The sequence below is a fragment of the Gigantopelta aegis genome, chromosome 4 (assembly GCF_016097555.1).
Source record: "Gigantopelta aegis isolate Gae_Host chromosome 4, Gae_host_genome, whole genome shotgun sequence".
Taxonomy (NCBI): domain Eukaryota; kingdom Metazoa; phylum Mollusca; class Gastropoda; order Neomphalida; family Peltospiridae; genus Gigantopelta; species Gigantopelta aegis.
In genome coordinates, this window is record NC_054702.1 from 40,552,083 (window position 1) to 40,576,792 (window position 24,710).

The 24,710-nt window shown below is 36.4% G+C and overlaps 1 protein-coding gene across 1 annotated transcript; it reads right to left on the bottom strand.

Moving 5' to 3' along the window:
- Positions 1–258: 258 nt before the first annotated feature.
- Positions 259–24,138, bottom strand: LOC121369833 (sodium/potassium-transporting ATPase subunit beta-1-like). Its single transcript, XM_041494908.1, has 5 exons — positions 23,820–24,138; positions 12,569–12,685; positions 10,896–11,065; positions 6,165–6,269; positions 259–4,630 (listed from the first exon to the last, which is right to left on the bottom strand). Exons 1-5 carry the CDS (start codon positions 24,136–24,138, stop codon positions 4,379–4,381), a joined length of 963 nt encoding a protein of 320 aa, XP_041350842.1. The 3' UTR covers positions 259–4,378.
- Between the last annotated feature and the right edge of the window lie 572 nt (positions 24,139–24,710).

The window sequence follows — 24,710 nt, forward strand, 5'->3', positions numbered from 1 at the left end:
TATTATATTTAAAATGTGTATATCCCCCACCTCCAGTTTTCTGTATCCATTTGCCTGCTCATAAAAACCATAGGATACATGTCTTTGTGTTACATTACCAATATTTGTTTTTGATATTATTTAATTAATGTATGTTTCAGCCAAAAAGAAATTTTTGGGTATGGCACTATGAAATTGAATATTTACAATATGGGTTACACATAGGGGGTATGCAACCCAGAAAGATGGGTTTTGTTAAAAAGGGTTAAGAAAAGTTAAAATAAAAAATTAATGTTGTCAAAAAGTTAACTTAAAAAATAAAATTTGGGTATGGCGCCATACCTGTTTTACCCTCTGGCAGAAACCCTCGTAATAGCAATATGTCAGCTGTATTCATTCATTAACTCGAGCATATACAATAAAACACTACAAATAGGACATAGGTGACAATAATCTTTTTTTAATGTTCCTGAGGTTATGTTACAAAAATCTTCAGGTTAAAACTGTTTTGGATTAAAAAGTAAAACCTATCTTACAAAGTGAAGAGCTACAATTAAACATCATTTGACACACACACAGTAGAAGAAACGAAGAAGCATATGGTCTAGAAAATGAAACAGCTGGCCTTTATTACAATCCTTGCTGAGGAGATAAGAAACCCATACAATATGTTGTTACCATGGTCGAGATAAATAAGACATGGGTTAGTGTTTATAAAACATTTTCTGGACTGAATACTTTAATTTAAATTATTGAATATAAACCGCATGCAATTAATTCTTATAAAGCAGAATTTACAAAGCCTGCTTTTTTAAAATGCAGGTGTTAAGCATTATAAATATAGGTAGTTACATGTATACTCAGGAACGATATCTGAATTGAGATGTGCACAAGCTATATTTTTAGCTTTATTTCTATAAAACGGGACCAAAGAGACATAGATTTTCATCCTCAAGTGGGGACACTGGACCTTCTCCCACTGGTTCCTATGAGCCTGATACTTTAGAAAACCCCCAAAACAGGCTTCATAACTCCAGTACGTAGTGCCCAAACTCCAGTTTAAGTATGACAAAACGTTTTATGCTTGAACCTGAGTTAGATATAGGCATGTTAAAAGAGTATCTTAATCTACCCATCTAAAGAATGTGGATTAACAAAAGAGAAGTCTTCCATTTCCAATAATTTATGAATGTATATTCACAGCATGCCCTATTTACCTACATGAATATTCATTAGCGTAGCCGCGATGTTATACTGGGGGGCCATCCACACTGTCTACAAGTCATCATTTCAGGCAACATGCAAATAGAGGTGTGATGATCCTCCCCTTAGCTATGTCAAGGTGAATATTACAGATAAATGGAAGAATGTAAATAATTAAATATATACACAAAAGTATTAAACCTAGGAACTATACAACATCACATGGAGGCTGGTAAAATAACAAGATTATTACAACATTAAATATAGTTTAAAAACAATAAGAAAGCACCAGTGTTTGACAGATTGATAATTACAACATGTCAAAAAAAAGTGGATAACAGTTTGTTTTTACAGTGGTTAATAATACCCAGCTAAAAAAACAACAACAAACAAACAAACAATGCCAGCTAAAAAAAACATGATTTCTTGTAACCTTAAAAATATATTTAATTTTTTATACCAAGATTTAAAGGTTTTATATTTATTCTGATCATACAAAAAATGTGCAAGACTGTTTTTACATAAAATAATTAATACATGGGTTTTTTTGTGGGATGGTTAAATTTAGGTTAGTAAATGGGGGAATCCGGGTCCTCTGGGACTTCCATATGTATCTGCCATTGACTATATGTCTATCTAAAATGTATAGGTGTATCTCAGTGACTTTCAGTTTCTTGTTATTCAACACTGCAGTTCAGCACTAACCACAGACTGTTGTTCTTAAACATTCTATAAACCAGGCAAGAATTAAAGCTTTAGCAAGTACAAGATATCTTATTATTAGGGTACAGAAACTGGTGTACAAAAGCTTGGCTTAGCATACAAAGCATTTAAGCAACTATCTACCAAGAATATCTGGCTAAAAATGAAACGTTAAAATACATGGCTCAGTCTATATTGGTTTTAGTTTCTGCCAGTTTCCAGGCTAGTCTTGAAATTGGTGGCATCTTGGCACTACTAACACCTGACAGTGTTCTTAAGTAACTTTGTAATGGTACATGGGCAAGCGTAGCAAAATAAATTGTACAGTTTTAGTTGAGGACAAATTAATAAAATAATATTTGTTAATTTTCAAATAGGTTCCTATGGTCTTACAACAACAACAAAAAAGGTTGCCGAAGATGTATGGTAGTTAAATTATTTGTGGTTTTCATAATACATTTCCAACTTTTACCATATAATACATTGATGCACTATACATCAAAACATTATGTTCTGTGTTTTAACAAAACAAAATTTACTCTCATCATATTTGGTGGAAAATCAAAATGATTTACAAAATATTTTATCTCAAAGATCAATAATTTTCATATAAGATAAAATAGCCCCTGGTCTTAAGCAAATAGCAAATGTGCCCTATATTGTTCACAGACCAAGTGGCTGTTTTCAGCTTTGGTTTGTAAAAGTTTTTTCTACCCATGAAAGAGCATAAGCATGTGTATATGAAAATGAACAACTGCATAAATTGGCTACTGGCGGAGGAATCCCTGCTCAATGACTTGTTTGAAAATTAATTAATATATCCAAAACATTGGTCCAAATGATTAGGCTGAATTGTCATACTGGCCAATCACAAATAAAACATGCTGCTATATAAGGCACACGTGGTTTCTAATACATGTACCAACTATCATGTTTGAGAAGTACATGACAAAATGACTAACAATAATTCATAAATTAACAGGATTGAAATGAGAATAAATGGACACCACACAAGTACGATAATTCAGGTCAGGTAATTAAATGTCACAGTCAAAATGGCTTTCTAATAATAAATAATACAGGCTCTCTTGTGCTACAATAGTATTCTGACTCACATGGAAATAATTCAGGTTTGGTAGTGAAACATGCAATGTTCAACGTCGCTCTATTACAGTTACTTTACAGTACTGGTAGATGGATAAAAAAACAAACCCACCTGTGAATATTCTGGTTTTGAAATAAAACTCAAAGACAAGAGTACCGTGGAATTAAATGTCTCACCTGCCATACACTGGTTAAAATTCATCTTGTAAAACATGATCCAAGTTTCATTGATTACTAGTTTGTGCAAGAAATATCGACATGTAAACATAAAATGTTGATGCCACTGCCACCACTAGAAATGTAACACCTAAATATCACTTTCAAACTTTGTCGAGGTAAAACAATAAAAAAATAAAATGGATATTTAAATTTTTTGAAAAATAGTGGCTTTTTAACATGCATAATTTTTGTACATTTTAAGACAGATACAATATAAATATGACACAGTGATTTTGGTATTTAAAAACAAATGGTTACTTACATGTACAACCTGACATACACAATATTTTCTATTAGATAAGATGGATGCACAGTGAAACTTATAATTTTGGCCAAAATGTAATATTACAACAATCAAAAGTGGCCACTATGGTCGCATGGCTTTCAAATGCTGGTTAGTACTATATGTATGGACACAATAGTTTCCCTAGCTTGTTTTAACATGGTGCATCACCATGTCTCAATAGTCTAGCACCATCTTACCTTAATCAGTGTCATGTGACCTTGGAGATTAAACAAGCCTTTTTCAATAATTACATTGTAATTCTAAAATTGCCTTCATAAAACACTCAAAAAGTTTATTTCAATTATATTGAAGCAAGCATATTAATTACATTCATCACCATCTAATATGTAGTTGTTATTGCTACTAGTATTAGTGATGTTTCTTCAAAACAATAACTCTAACCAATGTATACAATTTTAGGTTTATTTACTGCCTACCAGAATACATTGTTAAATATCAGTTAAGCATATTCTTTTATTCTTCTCATATACGAATCTGACTGCTGCATTTTCAATGAAATTCATTAGACTTTCATATGTCGGATATTACATTTCTCTCACCATAATACAAATATTAAAGGCGTCACACAGAAATCTGACTAAAAGACTGTCATATTTATATTGGTCCATCTTCAGATGTTGGGACAGTATTAACAGACATATATGTCACGCATTTCACCAGAGATTTATTCCAGGGTATGACCTTGATGGGCTTCGAAGCCTATCAGTACTCATGCTGAAGTTAAACAACTTTTCAAGTGTAATTGTGTTTTTTATTATATCTGAAATTTTGTGGGTATCCCTGTCTGTATGCAATGCTTTTTAAAAACTGCAATGAAACCTGGATAATACATAATTATTATATGTACTGACCACACGTGCCTGTCTACTTGATATAGAAGCCAAACGTCTTGCTGTAGTATTCAGAGTTTTTGAAGTTTGTGGCCCATGCAGTACAGTTGATATGGACATAAGCAGAGGTAGCAATGGTGTTGAATCTAACCATTACAATTGGAACCAGGAATTTGGAAATGGTGCTGTTTCTGTAATAGTAGGTGGGGAATCCCTTGGGTGGGAAGTACTGTATCGGGGCACCATGTATCGTCTGATTACCTATGTGCTTCTTATCCTCGTCACTCTGAAAGAAAGAATGAAACAAATACATGTTATTACATTGTTTATTTTATGTAGATTAATAATAAGGGAAATTAGTGCACTACTATTTATGCAACATTATTTAAATAAAGATTTTATTATTATTATCATCATCATCAGGACTTCTAGATTATGGTAGCTCCACTCCCATGGCTAGTAATATTCAATGTTGGGCTAGCAAATAACTACTATTGTCATGCCTGATGGCTAGTGATTTTTTTTGTCAAATGTTGCAGTTAAATCTATTTTGTAAATATGAATATCCTGCCCCCCACCGTTAGTTTTTTTAAAGCTATTTCTCTCTCTTTAGGTGACATATTAAATCACTGATTCCATGGCTAGTGGATTTTATAAAAATTCTAGAAGCCCTGTTATTATTATTATAATTGGATTAATGTCGTTTTGTATAAACTTATTACACACCCTATAATGTAATTTTCTTTCTAATTACAAAAAGAATTGCAACTAGCTTATATAATCGAGATTTTGTATTTTACAGAACTATGTCATTTATGTTGCTATGTAAACCCATGACCTATCCAAGCATTCCCTATAACCTTGTGCTACGAGTAGTAGCACTGAATCCAAAAGCAGTTCCAGACCGTGGAATTGGAATACAAAAAAAGTGTATTTAAAAATTGTATTCAAAACTGTAGATATTTCATGGCTGGGCTAGCTCTGGCACTTGCCAAATTCATCAACTGCAAATTTCAAAAACAAATGGCGAATTGTTTTAATTTGACCAAAAAAAATGTCATGAAATAATTTATATTTTGTTAGAAAATAAATGAGTTTCTGCCATTTTTTGAAGTTTAATAGATAATTTGGCCAACTGTTTTGCTGACCTAGAACTAGCCATGTGTGCATGTAATACATATTTTAATCAGCAGACATTAAATGTCAAACACGTAATCATTATGAGAAGCATATGGCAACAGAATACCACAAACTAAACAAGGGTTCTCATTTTTCATCAAAACTCTGTTGGGATTCCCACAAATATGTGACACCCACTGGAATTTATGCAGGAGTTTGTTGGGTCTGAACATGGGCCCATTCCCAGAAGAAAGTGGCACTGAAAATGCCCAAATTCTGTATCAAAAATTCCCAATTTATATGTTTAATTATGTCTGTTGTAATAAATTAATTTAACAGTGGTGTATTCAGTGGCCTGGAAAAAATATCCCAAGTATGATTTACTCACGCTAATTTTCCCAATCTCATTAGACATGGGACACTAGTAAACTATCCTGGATAGATCCCTGAACAGAATTAACTACAAGCACTATAAAATATGTTTGAGGCGGAATTTTGTTTAAAGATTTATTTTAAACCAGGCTTTAGAAGAATTGTAAGAAATATAATGCTACATAAATCTGTGTCAGGTAGATAAAATTTTCTTCATTGTTTAAAACAGCAGCCAGCTCACTTTGGCTCGTTAGATGCATTTTGATGTATCTAATGGCTACTCATGTACATGTAGGTTTTTCCCCATGTCACGGTTTAACTAAACTTACCACTGGAACACAATTGAGGCCAATGTGGTCTGGCGACCAGCGATCTCCCAACATTTTGCCAACTTCAGAATCTTTTGGAAATGGTTTTGGAGAATGATGGCGAGGCTGAAAAATATGACAAATTTAAAGACTGTTTTTAAGTACAACAAGAACTTGAATAGATACACTGTACATAATCAAAACTGGTATTTAATTATTTAAAACAAAAAACCCACAACTTGATACAAAGTTTGTTTTGTTTAATGACACCACTGGAGCACATTGATTAATTTATCATTGGCTATTGGATGTCAAACATTTTGGTAATTCTGACTCATAGTCATCAGAGGAAACTCGATACATTTTTCTTAATGCTGCAAGGGATCTTTTATATGCACTTTCCCCAGACAGGAAAGCACATACTTCGGCCTTTGACCAGTTCTGGTGCACTGTTTGAAGTGAAAAAAAAAAATCCAATCAGTTTAATGGATCCACTGAGGTAATTCAATCATGCAATGCAAGCACTTCAGGCAAGCACTCAGGGCTCGAACTTAAAAATTTATTACCCACGGCAATTAAAAAAACAAATTGATGTCGGTGAAAGGGCCCACCGACGGCAATTTTCAGTATCCACCAACCCCATTTGGTTACCATATATCGTTGTGTGTTGGTCGACTGTGAAAATACCTATCCCTTATTTTTCCCCTCGGTATCTGGTACTAAAAAGTTGGTACGATATACCTTATTTTTTGTGCACTGTTAGTTAAAACGTAGTTCAGTTAAAACAGTGTCAGTCTGACATTCACGGGTATTCGTTTTGCTAAACCAATATAAGTTTTAATATTATTATTTTAATAAAGATTTTAAGATATCAGAAAAATAAACAACAGGAGGCCACGCAACAGGAATGTGAATATCTCCATGATTAATTATTCTATCAGTAGGGAACCCAAAAATTCTGCCGACATCCAACAAGACTTACTGGAGACATTTGTGAATTATTGCTTATCACGAAATAAAAAATCGTTGGTTGTTAACGCCCGACAAACCATCGTTTCGGATTTGTACGCAATAAATATCGGATATAGGCTAAAATAATATTAATGTGTGCCTGCGTGTATGTATGCAGATATTTATTGTAAGTAACATGATTTAAATATTTATAAAGCATTATACAGATAAATACATTCAGGATTCTTGTCTGGATTTCTTTTCACAAAGTTATTTAAAATTTTATTCGGTATATAAAACATTAGAATCAGGCCCGTAGGAACGATATCTGGAGTGGAGGGACACAGTCTAGTTGGGTGTGTGTGTGTGTGGGGGGGGGGGGGGGCCAAAAGCCATATTTTAAACCGGGTTTATAAAAGTGGGGCTAGTCCCCCCTCCGACGTCTCGGTTGCTACCGACCTGAGAATGGTCAGAAATGTAACTGTACTGCATATACAGCTATTTAAATTCGAAGCAAGATTAGACTAGCCGACAGCTTGATAATATAGCTACAAACTCAGGATGCAGTCATAAGGTACTTCGTTTGAATGTTGAAGCAAACATATTAAATAGGCCTACCATGTCAGGCCTGTAGCCAGGGGGGATCGGGGTATCGGACAATCCCCCCACGCAGGACTGAGAGTTCCGCTCAAATGAAAAAAAATCTGATTTTACATATAAAAATCCTTGTCCCCAAATGACCGGGATAACGTAGCAAGAAAGTCTGTCTGAGGTTCCATTTGCTAAAGGTTTGATCCTCCTCAGTGGGCCCGTTTAATTATTTCCCATCCCATCCAATCAATGGACGTCGTGTATGCTATCCTGTTTGTGGGCTGTGAGAAGTATGCCCTGTATCATTTATTATAAATACATTGGTACGACTGAAAACAAATGGTTTCTTGTCGTGGCTCTGTGACCAGACCATTTTACATGCATACCACAACTTAATGCAACTTGTTAAGATATATTTCACAACAAAAGTTTGTGTATTATTCTCGAGTGTAACCGGCGTCATCTCATTGTTTTGCAAAGGGTTCTATATATATATCTGGGGATATACATTTACTTCAAACTGATCTTCATGTAAAGAAGATGTCATCTTCTAAATTCTTCAAAACAAACAAGGCAAACAGCTGCATTTACTTGGTTTCTGACATCATGCTAAGTTGTAGGTTTTCGCGTGTGACAGCTCATATACATGTATATGTTTTAAAACTTCGTAAATATCAGATATTATTTCAAGTGAAGTTGTATGTATCTGATATAAATGATAGTGAAAATAAAATAAATAAAATAGTAAATAAAATAAGATAAATAAATAAGTAAATAAATAAATACATAAATAAATAAATAATTTGTGGATAGACATGTAACATTGATTAGTAGTTGTACAACTGTCTTTTTTTAATGAAACGATAAGGGGAAAATAGAGCTGTGATAAAGGTCTATGTGAGTTAGGGGTTTTGTTAGGGGGGGTTTTAGGGGGAAAGGGAGGCATATTTTATTAAATTTTAATATGTGGAGAATTAAAGGGACATACCCTAGTTTTTAAACTAAGGAATATTTTTGACTATTAGAGCTGTTTTTTAGAACTGAAATCATACTTTACTTAGATTTTATTGTTTAGATTATCCATTTCCGTACATTCGAAGTGTTTTTGGTCATCCTGGTTTTCTTAATATAACTAAAATGCATTTCTCATATTTTTAAAAAGGCATGTGCGTCTGAGAAGTAACACTTATGGAGTCGAGTTTTAGAGGGTATTTCACCATTTCAAAGTCACAGACTCTTGTTTCACTCAGTTATAACTTTATCTAAAGGTGTTACAAATTTGTAGATTAACTAAACGTAGTGTTAATTTTCACGGGTTGAAACTAGGGTCTGTCCCTTTAAACATCACTGGTAAATCTGCATGAATATTTAACTATAATTCTAATTGTTAAAAGTAGCAAACACATTCCACTAAAGTTAATTTGCTCCTACGAAGCTACTCATGACGCTCATGACAACTGTCGATCATGCCCCCCAATTTGTATATAGTCTCGATACCGTCCAATTCGGCTAGGGACGGTACTATTCGCACACATGCACAATGGGAATGTGAAAGAGGTCTATTGAGGTTAAAATATCAGACACGAGTTAGCGGACACAAAAGACAGAATGACCCTTCTGATCATGTGACAAATTTGGCACCAAATAAATAGGGGCTTTTTCAGTCGAAGATTGCCGAAACGATAAAAATTAAATATTTTCATTGCTAAAATAAAATATAACTGTTATTGTGTGTATCAAACATACAAATGGATACTGGTATAGGACACAACAGAGGCTGTTAAAAAATAGTGTCAAATTACTTTATGGTAACTTTGTAAGTTGTGCTTTCGTTCACAGCGTGGCTTGTTTCCTTTGATGTCCAGTATGAAAAAAAGTGTGCATTTTGAAATAGCGGAGCTGGGTGCTGTAAATTATAACAGGATGCCAAAAAATAAAGAGGGGTGCAGAAAAACAAATGGGGCTGCCAAACATGAAAAGGGGCGGCATAACACGAACGCGAGGAGGCAAAAAGTAGTGAGAACATATATTATACAACAACACAGGGAACGCGCATGACTAAATAAAGTTCCATCGCATGGTACTAACTAAACGCTCATTAACGCCAACCAGGACCCAAACGCCTGTGTTAAATACACGTCTATACATTTTGCCGTCGGTGAAGAGCTTTACCGACGGCAGTAATTTTTATCCGGCAGCACAAAAGTGCCACCGGTGATGCCTCCAACTGACGGCAGTTTATATGTCACAGACAGCAATTACCGCCGTTAAGTTCGAGCCCTGAGCACTCAACCAACTGAGCTAAATCCTGCCCCCAACTTGATACATATATTTAAGACAAAAAAGTTTAGCAATTTGATATGTGTTTAATTAAAAACGACAAAAAGACATTTAAAGTGAAATCAGACACTGGATTTAGTTGATGAATCATTTGTCAGTATAACCGTAAGTGACAGATTTTAAATACAAAATGAAATGGGTAACTGTCATACGTCAGTGAATGTAGCTTGTATTTTAAGGTACAACGCAGTAGCATCAAATTGCTAAAAAAATTTACATGGTTAGCTCTGGCACTTCAAAAACAATTGACAAATTTTTATTTTTATTTCGTGAAATAATTTCAGATAATAATTGATACTTTTTACTACCAAATAACTGACTTTTTGCTATTTTTGAAGATAATTTAGTGAAATTTTCTACTGACGCAGAGCTAGCTCTGTTTTTGTTTTAGTATATACATGTACATAACAAATAGCTGGCTCAAAAGCAGCAAGTGATCATTTTCTCAGAGACAGGACAGTACCAACCATGACCTACTGTTACGACATGTGTTGAGATTAAAAAAAAAAACCCACACACATTCATCATGGATAATTGATCCTATCAACAATCACACCTGAAAATTCGACCACCTCAACTCATTTCATCCAACACAATCCCTGCAATTGCCCACGGCAATCGGCAATGCTGTGGAATTTTTCATTCTCCACAGCACTTTTTTTTGCTGTGGACTATATTATAATCTTTTTTCGAGGCATGTATTTTTACCATGGACATTTTCTTAATCCGGTGTTACCGATGTGTAGCTGTATTCGTGAAAGTTATCGCAGTCTAAAAACGTTAATATTAAGACCACACATGAGAGCCAGGGTACGGGTAGGGTGTGACAGGTATACTCTGTAACAAACAAAGTTTATACATATGACTTACTGGGTTGAGGAAAAACAAGACACAGGGTGTTCCGGATGTGTAGCCGTACTCGTGGAAATGATCGCAGTCGTTGAGCAGAGTGAGGTCGAACATGCACACCTTGTCTTCAGGGGCGTCCGTCTTGTTGCACACGTGGTACACTTTGTCCTGTTGGTTCATCGCATGATAATCTAAAACAGTTAAGTGTTGCACAGTCCATCATTATCACATTTATAATATATAACAAGCATTTTGAGACTACGGCTAAAGAAATACATGTCCCGAAGCAGACCCAACATTTCATTTTAACTTATTTTCGTGCTCATATCCAATTAAGGTTCAAGCATGCTATCCTGGGCACACATCTCAGCTATCTGGGCTGTCTGTCCAGGACAGACGGTTGGTGGATAGTGGTTAGTGAAAAAGAAGAAGGTGTATTGGTCTTACACCTACCCACTGAGTCGTTAAAACTCGCTCTGGGTGGGAGCCGGTACCGGGTTGTGAACCCAGTACCTACCAGCCTTATGTCCAGTGGCTTAATCATGACACCACTGATGCCGGTAGTCCATCATTAATACATTTATAAAAGTCCATCATTAATATATTTATAAAAGTCCATCATTAATACATTTATAAAAGTCCATCATTAATACATTTATAAAAGTCCATCATTAATACATTTATAAAAGTCCATCATTAATATATTTATAATACATAACAAGCCATCTGAGAGCAATGCTAAAGCAATACTCAGTTCATGTCCCCTACCAGGCCCAACAAATATTCTTATTTAATAAAATTCAAGAGATAACTCAGTGAAAAATGAGTCAAATGCTAAAAAAAGGTTAACCGTGATCTGTAACAGTACTTGATAAAGCTATATACATAATTTCATCTCAATATCTTCAGATTGAAAAAAAAAAAAGCCTGGAAAACAAATTTTCATATTGCATAAGTTCAACAGCCATTTCTCTGTGAAAATTTTTGATTTGTAACAGAACACATGATAACGCTACTATTATTTGGGACAAATATGTGAAGTCATATAAGGTTGTTTTTTTTTTGTTTTTTTTTTTTTACCGACTACTGACGGTCATATAAGATGGCCTTCCTTGGCTATATGGAAAATGTGAATGAAAGCATTTAGGGTACCAATTTCAGAGAGAAAAAAATAAAAGAAAAAAGAATGACTGAAAAAAAAAAGAATTATTTTTTTTTATTTTTTTTTAAAACCCAAAAACATTGCTTCATCAATTTTGAAACTTTGGTCTGACTATATTTTTGGGGGCCTTATGTGCGTTAAATGTCAGCTATTATGTTAGATATGTTTTGAAACAATTCTAATGGCCACTCATGTAACTATTTTCTAAGTAATTAAAATTATTTGACTACTATTTCTATAAAGTGTCATCTGATTCGTAGTACAGTAATGACCAGCCTCGGCCATGGTTTGTGCTATCCTGCCTGTGGGAAGTGCAAATAAAAGATCCATTGCTGCCTGTTGTAAAAGAGTAGCCTATGTGGCAACAGCTGGTTTCCTCAAAAAAAACTGTGTCAGAATGACCATATGGTTGACATCCAATAGCCGATGATAAGATTAAAAAATCAATGTACTCTAGTGGCATCGTTAAATAAAACAAACTTTACTTTTAGTACAGTAACAAAACAATCAAACTGTTAGAAAACCAACTTACCATGTAGATGGTAGTCAAGAAACTCCATGTATTGGCCATAGCCTTCGCCGCTATACTGGTTGACGTTAAACTCTATGAGAACAGTTCCATCACGACCCCTTGGCATAAAATACAGACCTGTTGGTGAAAATGAATAAATAAGATATGGTATGAAACAATTCAGTGTTCATACACTTTACAATCAACCAAATTTAATGATTTTCAATGTTTTGGGGTTTGTTTGTTTTTTTGGGTGGGTGGGTGGGTGGGGTAGGGGTATGTGATCATCAGTGTTTTTGATGTAAATGACAATCTCTTTTTGTGTTATTTATTACCATATATTTAAATGAAAATAAAATAAATATGAACCATTGTAACGACTTTCCATGACCTAGTGTTGAGAATCGATTGCAATTTCATAATCAGATACACACCGGCCTCGGTGGTGTAATGGTTAGGCCATTTTTAATCCAGATACTGACTCCAAACCCTGAGTGAGTGCTCCGCAAGGCTCAATGGGTAGGTGTAAACCACTTGCACCGACAAATGATCCATAACTGGTTCAACAAAGGCCATGGTTTGTGCTACCCTGCCTGTGGGAAGCGCAAATAAAAGATCCCTTGCTGCTAATCGGACAGTGGGTTTCCTCTCAAAATCTGTGTGGTCCTTAACCATATGTCTGTCGCCATAATACCGGAAATAAAATGTGTTGAGTTTGTTGTTAAATAAAACATTTCTTTCATCAGATACAATCAGTTTGCACCAACCCGATCAACTTTTGATTACATACAATCAGTTAGAGTTATCCTTAGAAGAACTTAAAACTATTGGAATCATAACCCAGGCCTCAGAAGAGATCCAAATTATATTGTGAAGTCGCTTCTCTCTCAATCTTTGAGACGGTGAAAGTTTTAACAGGAGGGAATTGATTTTTTTTTTTTAATAATAGAAAATCTGAACATAAAAGTGTTATCCACAATCAACAAAGCAGTCTAATGGGAATTTGGCAAAATAGGATTGATTCCATGAATATGTAACTAGTGCCTCATCTATAGGACAGCCACTCCCGAAGAGATCATTTACTGGACAATTAATACATCCTTCTTGCACCACCAAAAAAACCCCTCAAACTCCCAGACTAGTTTACAACATCAAAACTAGCACAGCAGGACAGAGTTCATTGGAATAAATGTAGCTGTGATATGCACTCATGAATCACTGTCATAACAACTGGCCTCGGTGGCGTCGTGGCAGGCCATCGGTCTACAGGCTGGTAGGTACTGGGTTCGGATCCCAGTCGAGGCATGGGATTTTTAATCGAGATACCGACTCCAAACCCTGAGTGAGTGCTCCGCAAGGCTCAATGGGTAGGTGTAAACCACTTGCACCAACCAGTGATCCATAACTGGTTCAACAAAGGCCATGGTTTGTGCTATCCTGCCTGTGGGAAGCGCAAATAAAAGATCCCTTGCTGCTAATCGGAAGAGTAGCCCATGTAGTGGTGACAGCAGGTTTCCTCTCAAAATTTGTGTGGTCCTTAACCATATGTCTGACGCCATATAACCGTAAAATAAAATGTGTTGAGTGCGTCGTTAAATAAAACATTTCTTTCTTTCTGTCATAACAGTGATATCAGGTGTTCACAAAAGTTGAGTGTATCCTGCACCACCGGTGGCATCTGTCATGAGTACTGCCACCACAGCTGTCAAGTCTGTCATTTCATCTAAAACAATGACAAACATATGCAAGAGTCTCACCAAAGAGATGAAAAAAAGACATAATATTAACCCAATAAGTTTTTAAAAGAAGAAAGATTTTTTAAAAATCTAAATAATAAAATGTGCAAAAAACAAGTTTTATTATCCACAGGGTTCAACATAACCGAGTTAATAAAAAACCATACAAAGCACACATGCAATAACAAGTGTAATGATGTAATCTTGGGAAATGATGTCATAACATGGCGGGGGCAGGACGTAGCCCAGTGGTAAAGCAACCACTTGATGCGTGGTCTGTCTAGGATCGATCCCCGTCAGTAGACCCATTGGGCTATTTCTCATTCCAGCCAGTGCTCCACAACTCGTGTAACAAAGGCTGTGGTATGTACTATCCTGTCTGTGGGATGGTGCATATAAAAGATCCCTTGCTGCTAATCGAAAAGAGTAACCCATGAAGTGGCAACAGCGGGTTTCCTCTCTCAATATCTATGTGGTCCTTAACCATATGCCTGACGCCATATAATCATAAATAAAAGGTGTTGAGTGCGTCGTTAAATAATAAAAAAAATTCCTTCTTTTTGCAGGGAAATTTTGTTTTGAAAATCTTGATAGCGATATTTCTAGTGAAATGAAAATTGATTAGCAATTACTGTTTACCATTATAAAAGTGTGTAGGGATCTCTGAAATTTACATAGTGAACCGCGATGCAATGCTGAATAAACTGTTCCTTGAGTTGTGGTTGAAACATTTTTAGACAGTTCTTGTTATTTATTTAAAAAATAAGAATATGGATAATAAACAATTACACTTACATGTGAGTCGTACTGATTTTACGATGCGAAGTTTTGGATCACTTCACCCTGTGACTTATATTGTTGTCTTAACTGGGATAGGGTCTACACATTGCCAATTTTACCTTTAATACATACTCAATGTTTGTTTTGTTATGAACACCAACCCAAACCCAAACATATTTGTTTCAGCTAATTTGTGCTGCAAAAACAGGGCTTGAACTTAATGATGGCACCAACAGCAATTGCCATTGTTCAGATATGAATTGCTGTGGGTTGCAAGACTCACCAATGGCACTTTAATGCCAATGGATAAACATGACTGCGACCGGTAAAACTACTCAATGACAGCAAAATTAATACATATGGTATATTATCAGCCAGTATTTAACATTTGTACATTTGAAATGTCTCCATGCAACAAAATCACCTTTTAAAACATTGCCATAAACAGGCTTTAAATTGCTTCCGGTAAGACATTGGCATTTCACCCACGTCAATAGCTGAGAGTGAATTAACAAATGCACCCCTCCTCCACCACCCCCCAAAAAAATCAATTCGCTGTGATTTTCTGACACGTATGAAATGTCTATATGTGTTTGGTATATTCTTATGATTTAACCATTTAAAATAGGACCTGATCAGGGCTCATCCTGTCCACTGCCAAATTAGCTAATAAAATATTTCTTAAAGGTAGGGTCAACTCAAACAAGAGCCATATGTGTTGGAAAGATGCATAACCGGACCACCAACACATACTGATACTTAAACAAATGAAAAATGCATAGCTCGGGGCGAAGTGACGTCAGCTCCGTCCATCTCCTGTGTAAAAAATGCTCTAATTTACGACAAGGTGCTTCGCTTTCATCAACCTGACTTGTAAAACAACATAAATGACTTGATAGTATAATAAACTATTTAACTAAATATATTTCAGGTTGCATCAATAGAACAAAATGGAGTTATAGTATTTTTCTCTTTTTTTTAAATCCAAAGAAAAAATGCATACTATTAGGCCTATTGGTAGGGCACGTTCGAGCAAAAATGACCACTCACGATACCTAAGTGATACCGTAATTGGTCAGTTTTGTGATTTTAGATGGGAAAGTCTACTTAATCAAGGGTTTTACAGAAATACTTAAGTAATAAAGCAGGGCGGTTGATAATGTCCATTACAATTGGAGGGGTAGCCTATCCATGCTGTTATCACACAATACCCTGTGATCTTAATAAAAGAGACACGTCTTTTTAGTGTGTCTAGACACAGTGTCTGGGGACCGTCTAAATATACACCTGCCAATCAGGAACCACAGGTACAGGCCACGGAAAGAAAATACCAATTACCCAAGAAAACACACCGATTATTGTTTCAGTACTTGGGTTAATTTATGTACGCAACATAATTATTATGTATTGAAAAATAATATATAATTGGTGCTGGCTTACTAGGATGGAAATTATTACAGAACATTGCGATGTATCCGTAAAAATCAGGTATGTTTTGTATCTTCGGTTCGAAGACTAATTCCTGACGTGACACATTAGGTATTATGTAACCACCAGCTCGCCAGAGGGCATATTCACTGGGATGGTACAAAATGGCTGTAAATAATAGCCGTCACATTTAACCGTTTTATTAATTAACTATACGATTATACTTGTTGATATTAAGCAATAATGTGCATCATATACCGTTGAATATGCATACCAGGCCAAATGCCTTAATTGTCCCCTCATTTAAATTACCGGTAACCACATTTTAATAATTTTCAAAACAATATTTTATATACATTGGCTGAACCAAAATTAATTTTCTTAAGTCTTTCTACAGCACCCCCAAAAACTTATTCTTTTATGATTTATTTAACGACGTACCCAACACATTTTATTTATGGTTATGTGGCGTCGGACGTATAGTTAAGCACCACACAGATATTGAGGGAGGAAACCTGCTGTCACCACTTCATGGGCTACTCTTTTTAATTAGCAGCAAGGAATCTTTTATATGCACCACCCCACAGACAGGATAGCACATACCTGAGGTACCAGTCGTGGTGCACTGGCTGAAGCGAGAAACAGCCCAATGGGCCTACTGATGGGGATCGATCCCAAACTGACCGCACATCAGTAGAGTGCTTTACCACTGGGCTACGTCTCGCCCCTAAAAGAAAAACGTATTCAGGACACTGACAAAATTGATACATTTTTATAACCCATGTATGTGTCGTAAATCAAAACAAATTCAGGAAAGACATTTCATTTTAGTAAATCGTTATGACCATATACTTGATGTTCTAAACATAATGAACAAATGCCGTTATTTATAATAATAATAATAAAAAAAAAAAAAAAAAAAAACCTCTTGGAGCAATGCGAAAGGTAAACAATCGGTTTCACAATTTTCAGAGGCTTTGTATTACTCTCCGGAAGGGGCTATTTTAGTGCTTTGTTTTACAAATTATTTGTGAAAGTATCTGTATTGGAAGAGGTGGTTCAGGGAATCATGACTTTGGCAAACTCTTAACAGAGGCAGATCTTCGACCCCCCTCCTCCCTAAATTTTGCAATAGTTGTAATTTTATTTTATATTAACTTTAATTTTTCTTTTTTACGATCTCCTTCCAAACCTCCCACAAAGTTCCCTTGGATTCCGCCTCATGTCATTGGGGCCCCACATAAATGGATTTTCTGAATCCGCCACTGCTTAATCAATGCCACCAGGGTTAATCTATGCCCCCAGGGTTAAACTATGCCCCCCCCAGGGTTAATCTATGCCCCCAGGGTTAATCAATGCCCCCAGGGTTAATCAATGCCACCAGGGTTAATCTATGCCCCCAGGGTTAATCTATGCCACCAGGGTTAATCAATGCCACCAGGGTTAATCTATGCCCCCAGGGTTAATCTATGCCCCCAGGGTTAATATTGGAACAAATTTTGGTTTAGCCAATTTTTTTATTTGTATATATTATAGAGGATTTCCTTTTTAATTTTTAATTAAAATTTAATTTAAGAAAAATGTTATTAGCTAAAGACATTGGGCTGAATTTACAAAGCCTGTTTCTCTCTTACACATGTGTAACTATGTTGTGTACTTATATTTACAAGGCCTGTTTCTCTCTTACACATGTGTAACTACTTTGCGTGCTTATATTTACAAAACCTGTTTCTCTCTTACACATGTGTAACTATGTTGCGTACTTATATTTACAATGCTTGTTTCTCTCTTACACATGTGTAACTACGTTGCGTACTTATATTTACAAAGCCCGTTTCTCTCTTACACATGTGTAACTACATTGCGTACTTATATTTACAAAGCCCGTTTCTCTCTTACACATGTGTAACTACATTGCGTACTTATATTTACAAAGCCCGTTTCTCTCTTACACATGTTTAACTACATTGCGTACTTATATTTACAAAGCCCGTTTCTCTCTTACACATGTGTAACTACGTTGTGTACTTATATTTACAATGCCGGTTTCTCTCTTACACATGTGTAACTACGTTGTGTACTTATATTTACAAAGCCCGTTTCTCTCTTACACATGTGTAACTACGCTGTGTACTTATATTTACAATGCCCGTTTCTCTCTTACACATGTGTAACTACATTGTGTACTTATATTTACAAAGCCGGTTTCTCTCTTACACATGTGTAACTACGTTGCGTACTTATATTTACAATGCTTAAACACCTGCACATAAGAAAAACAGGCTTTGTTAATTTGGCCCTACATGTCATAGCCATTTTGTACAAAAATTAGCAAATTTGTTAATTTGGCAATAAATAGACTGAGCCCTTCCCCTTAGGCCCCCCCCCCCCCCCCACACACACACCCCATCCAGTTAAAAAGCATATTAATATATATTAGTGTCTCTCCTGTAACTGTTGCCACCTTCCAACACCTTAATCAGCCATCAACTGAGTTTGACACTTAGTTGACAGCAGATGTATCAGCCTACCAACACCTAGGATAGTTAGTTGTTGTTGTTAATAATCAATAATCTGTGTACAAGTACAAAAAATATACAGCAAGTATTATTACAATGTATAAATAATTACCATCAGTGGAAGTGGACCACATAGTGAGGCGGCATAGCTTGAATATTCATAACAATTGTGCATTTTGTGATAAAAGCACCAAATTTGGTACACATGTAGACAATTATATTTAGAACAAATCTTGATATTGAGCCATCCAGATTGTTGCCTCTATTAGTTGTGGCAGTCATTTTTCAAAATGGCTGCCATAAGATTTCTGTTATTTTACATACCTGCTTAAATAGTAATAATTTTAACATGGTTTTGCATTTGAAATCACTCATAAAGTTCAATATCTCTTTAGGAATGATAAATAATGTAATTTACAGATGAAACCCATTAAGATGACTAATATATATTAGTATGTAGTGTAGATGAGGATAAAATCCTCTGTAACAGTGACTATAAATGGGTAACACCGAACATATACTTGCCTTGAGAATATTTTAGAGGGTTATAATGATGCAATTGTTGATTTAAATCAATATTTTATTCTGAATAGTATCGAGAGTGGTTTCAAAGAAATATGTGTGGTGTTTGTGACATGACAGGCTATATTAGATTGAGATTGGCATGAATGTCACAATACCATAATCGTAATAATCTACTAGATTTTACAGACATGCCATAACGTACTGATTGCCTATCAAAAACACCGTGCTATATCTATCTATCTATCTATCTATCTATCTATATATATATATATATTGGGCCATGGCAGAACTCCCTACAAAACACCCAGCTATAGCCAGGGAATTCAATGCAGGAAGGTTTACATTTCAGAAGACGAAGAAGGTGTTCTCATCACTCTCAATCGACCAGACGCATAAGCAAAATAATGCTAGTATCAAAGGGGATGGTGGGGCAATCGGCCTTACTGACAACCCCAGCGCCCTGCGGCGTTGGATGGTTGCTGGACCAGACGTTGCCAGGGTGATAGAAGAATTTGAAGAAGGGCAACATCATTGTGGAAGACAAATAGATACACGTCACCATGATCAGACACAAAGTGTGCAGTCTGCATTTGCCAAAGATGTATATTCTCTTGTCAGCTTTATAGAAGATATCGGTAACCCATTTAATGAAAAAAGTACAGAACTGATTGTTCTTGACACAAAGGAAATTGCATACCCTGATGCAAATGACACTGTCTGCAATGCAAAGAGGATCGGCCAAGAGCAGTTTCAAGCATTCACCACAGACTGTCTAGTTGAAAGGACCGAACCAATTTATAATACCCTTCATCGAAATAAGCTCAATGTGTTTGATTCTTCAGCTGTTAGAACTGTTGACAAAGGAAAGCAACAGTTGTCGTCCCTCAAGAATGGAAACCTTCAAAAATTCTTTTGACATGAAAATCAAGCATGTCCACCATCCCTCTCTGATAATAGAGGAATTCGAATCTGCACAAAGAGTGATCTTGCCATCTGCTTGGAAGATATTTCTGATGCTGCACCAAGGCTCCCTCATCAACCTGCATTGTTCTTGATGGAGCCATCGTCGTACATATGCTTAGTCCTGCTACAGCCAAAACATTTGACGACTATGCCAAACACATTTTCATCCCGTATATCCGCACACGGTTTGAAACTGTATCACGCCTGGCAGTGCGAGGACAAAACGTGGGAAAGGGATATGAAGACGTGTGGCCGCCGCCGCAGCAATATCGGGAAACTGGCAGAACTTCCTGAGAGTGGACAGCAACAAGACAGAGTTGTTCACATTTCTATCAGACACTCTACTCCAGTGGTTCGATTTGTTGGACAAACAGCTTGTTATCATCGATGGAGATGACGTTTTCAACAAGCCCCCCCCCACCAGACCTGGAATTGCTCACCCCATGCACTCATGAAGAGGTGGACAGTCGCATGATGTTATATGCATACCATGCAGCCTGACATGACCACCACAAGATACTCATCCGTACTGTTGATACTGACGTCGTGGTGCTAGCTGTATCAGTAGTCCAAAAGCTGCAGCCAGATGATGAATTGTGGCTAGCATTCGGAACAGGGAAGAACTTTCGGTATCTTGCAGCTCACATATTTGCAGCTGGTATTGGTGAAGAGAAAGCAAGAGCTCTGCGAATGTTCCACGCTCTGACTGGCTGCGACACAGTGTCGTGTTTCGCTGGTCATGGCAAAACGACTGCTTGGGAAATATGGACCATATTACCAGAACTCACAAAGACACTACTGAAGTTGTCATCAGCACCAAGTGATATACCAGATGATGTCATACACACAATCCAATGCTTTGTTATCTTATTGTATGACAGAACCAGTACATCCAGACATTGACAAGACACGAAAGAAACTATTTGCAAAAAGGAACAATGTCAATCTGATCCCCCCAACTACATTGGTCACAAAAGTCATTCACATACTTTTCCAGTCATATCACATATATTATTCAATTGTTTTATCGTTTGTGATAATTGCCAACATAAATGCTGAGATATGTTGAAAATAATCCTTGATCTATTTCAATCAGATTATTTTGGGACCATTTTGAAAGCTGCCACACTGGACTATTCTTCTAAAATAGCAAGGGCATATTGTCATTAGAATAGACATTTATGGAGCCTGATCTATTTGACTTCAAAACACAGCTGACATGGCTGAATACATTATGCCAACTTAATAGGATCTTATTGACAGACTAGTGAATAGTGGTGGTTCTGATCAACATACTTTGAGGTCCATTTTGAATTTGATTATCATTTGTATTTATATTTAATTTGTCAAATGTTTTTAACTAATTTGTATTTCAAATAAGAACTAAAATTAGTAAACATTCCAACATTCTTTATCTGTAAATACCAGTTAAATTTCACATATTATTGTAAATCGATACATTTTGGCGGCCATTTTAAAAATATGTGCATAGCAGACATGCAAAAGTGAATCAGAAACAGTTTATAGTCATTTTGATAATATTTAATGACAATTTAAAGAATATATACATGTAGTTATCATAATGTCATGTATCTGACATTATTAAAACAAAGGTCTATTGTTTGGTGGCCATTTTGAAAAATGGCCGCCATTTTTGTTTGAGCTCAAATTTCAGATGGCTCAATATCTGAATTTGTTTATAATATCATTGTTTATGCGTGTACCAAATTTGGTGCTTTTATCACATTGTGCACAATTCTTATGCTATGCCGCCTCACTAACATCTTTTGCCCATTTCTAAGTAATTTAATTATCTTACAACCATTCTTCAGGTCAGGTCATAGGGTTTTACGTGTACATTCAGAACAAACTGTTGTAGTGCACACCTGTCATGGGCGCAGATGTCGCCTCCTCCATCCGGGACAGGAAAAGGGTAGGGGTGGGAGGGAGAGGGGACCTCCAGTGCTGCCAAGTGCAAGGGAGCACCAGCAGCCCGACCGAGGTCAGTAGCAGGCAGAATTTTGGTGCTATTGAATTTTGAATATCCCGTAGGATTAAGTCAAAAGAAAAAATATTGCACAATTTCTTGAAGAAATTTTGGCACATTTTTTAACGGTTGACCGAAAGGTAAACGGGGAACTACATATAATTTTTTTTAACTATGCTGAGAGTAACTCATATTACAGTGATCTCACTGACCCTCGAAAAGTGTCTTTTGAAGCATGGAACATGGACAGGACTCTTATTTTTGCAGTTTTAACTTAAAATCCTATTATGGGACTCCCCAAATTTCACAAGAAAGCTCAAATGACCCCCATTGGAGAAAGTTCAGTGAGAACCCTGGTCATAACCATTCTTCTCTTTCTTGCTCTTTTCATTTGTTCCATCTGTTCCCATTTGTAAATATCAAAAAAAAAAAAAAATTGTCATCTTGGTCGTATATGAAACATTTGTATTTGTAAACATGCCCTGCCCTAGCGGTAATAAATGAAGGATTTGTCATGAGTAGTAAATATCACATGGGTTAATGACATGGATATTATGGGTGAGTATAGGATGAATATATTGTTTAAACACAAAAATGTCAAACTGTTATCCCCTCCCCCCCCCCCCCCCCAATTGGTTAAGTTTAGGAGTGGGGCTAGCAGTGACTCAGGAAAGTGGCAAAGCAGGTTGGAGGGCAGGCACACACGCACTTATATCATGGGCGTACATAGGATTTTGAAAAGGGGGGTTCCAATACATAGGATTTTGAAAAGGGGGGTTCCAAAATAGATTGCAGAGATACTGGGCATATATTTCTATGCTGAGTAAATATAATAATGTCAGATATATTAAATTATAAAAAAAACGATTTCAGGGGGGGTTCGGTCGAACCCATCGAACCCCCCTATGTACGCCCATGTATATCAGTGGCATAGGAAGGTGCCAAAAGGTGGGGGGCACACTTTCATATTTACACACTTTTACACTATTATAAAGCAAAATATATGAAAAGTGGGGGCACATGCCCCCCGCTTTGTATGCCAGTGGCTAGGGTTACATTTAGGGTTAGTTTTAGGGTTAAACTTAAGATTTAGGGTTAGTTTTGGGGTCATGGTCATAGGGTGTAATGTTCACATTCTGAGCAAACTGTTACAAGTAGTTCACGCTCGTCATCAGTCATGGGTGCATGTGTCGAGTTCCACTGGCTCCTCCATGATCGAGGACGCAGTATTGGGTCAGGGTGAGTTTCCCTTTTTATATCAATATATGGGGGTGGGGGTGGTTAATACGAACAGGCGGCCGATATAATCACAATGCATTTAAATAAACAATTACCGTCAGTGGAATTGGACCACTTCTTGAAGAAGGGTCTTATATGACTGTGGCCGTCAGTGTGGTTGGCACTCGTCCGCGTAACAACGATTATGACGATCATCAGCAACAACGCGCACACCGCCAACAACGTCACGATGATACAGCGCCAACGACGCAGTTGCTCGCACTTAGACTTGAGGCCGAAACCCTTCCCGAACAACCCCCCACCGTCAGGACGGGAGTGTCCCTGATACCTGACTCCCCACTCGTCCGTGGCACAACCATCTTCTTCTACAATGTTCGCCTTGTCCCCGCTTGATATTCTGCCGTAAGTCGCCATCAATGATTATTACAGGTGCAACTATTTCCGCTTGTTTTTTTTTTTACCTGGAGAAAGCGCCACCTAGCGAGCAGGTGAATCACCATGCGACACAAGAAAAATACTAATGACATCTGGCGGCCAATTTGTCAAAACGTGTACGAAACAAAAGACGAGAAACGACAAAATTTTCGTACGAGATGTTTGGAAGAGAAATGTGCCAACTATACAAATAAAGTTTTAAAAGGCTTTTGGGCTATAGTTTTTGGTATTATGTTCTTTTCCCCGATAGGTTTGCTATTAAAATTGATTTGTCTTTGTTTCAAGGACATCTTGGAGCCCAGTTAGATAAAGATTTATCTTTATGACCTCTTAGTCCTCTATAAAAATGAAATTTAAAACGCCATCAAAACAGAACAATTTGGCAGAGAGAAACATTTGATATTAGGCGTCGGACGATGCTGGTGACAGGGTTTAATTCTTAAATGTATACACAAACTTACGTATTAAAGCATTGTTATAGTTTAAATATATATATTAAATTTGTCTATAACTATTGTTTAATAGATTCACCAAGTGATAGGTCAACTGCA

Bases quoted from the DNA above. Each gene is read 5' to 3' on its own strand.
- LOC121369833 (XM_041494908.1), bottom strand. From the start codon at position 24,138: ATGGCGACTTACGGCAGAATATCAAGCGGGGACAAGGCGAACATTGTA. The intron at 6,270-10,895 runs GTAAGTCATATG...CATATTTTTCAG, and splicing joins TCTTGTTTTTCCTCAACCCA to CCTCGCCATCATTCTCCAAA. The intron at 4,631-6,164 runs GTAAGTTTAGTT...TCTTTCTTTCAG, and splicing joins GCCTCAATTGTGTTCCAGTG to AGTGACGAGGATAAGAAGCA.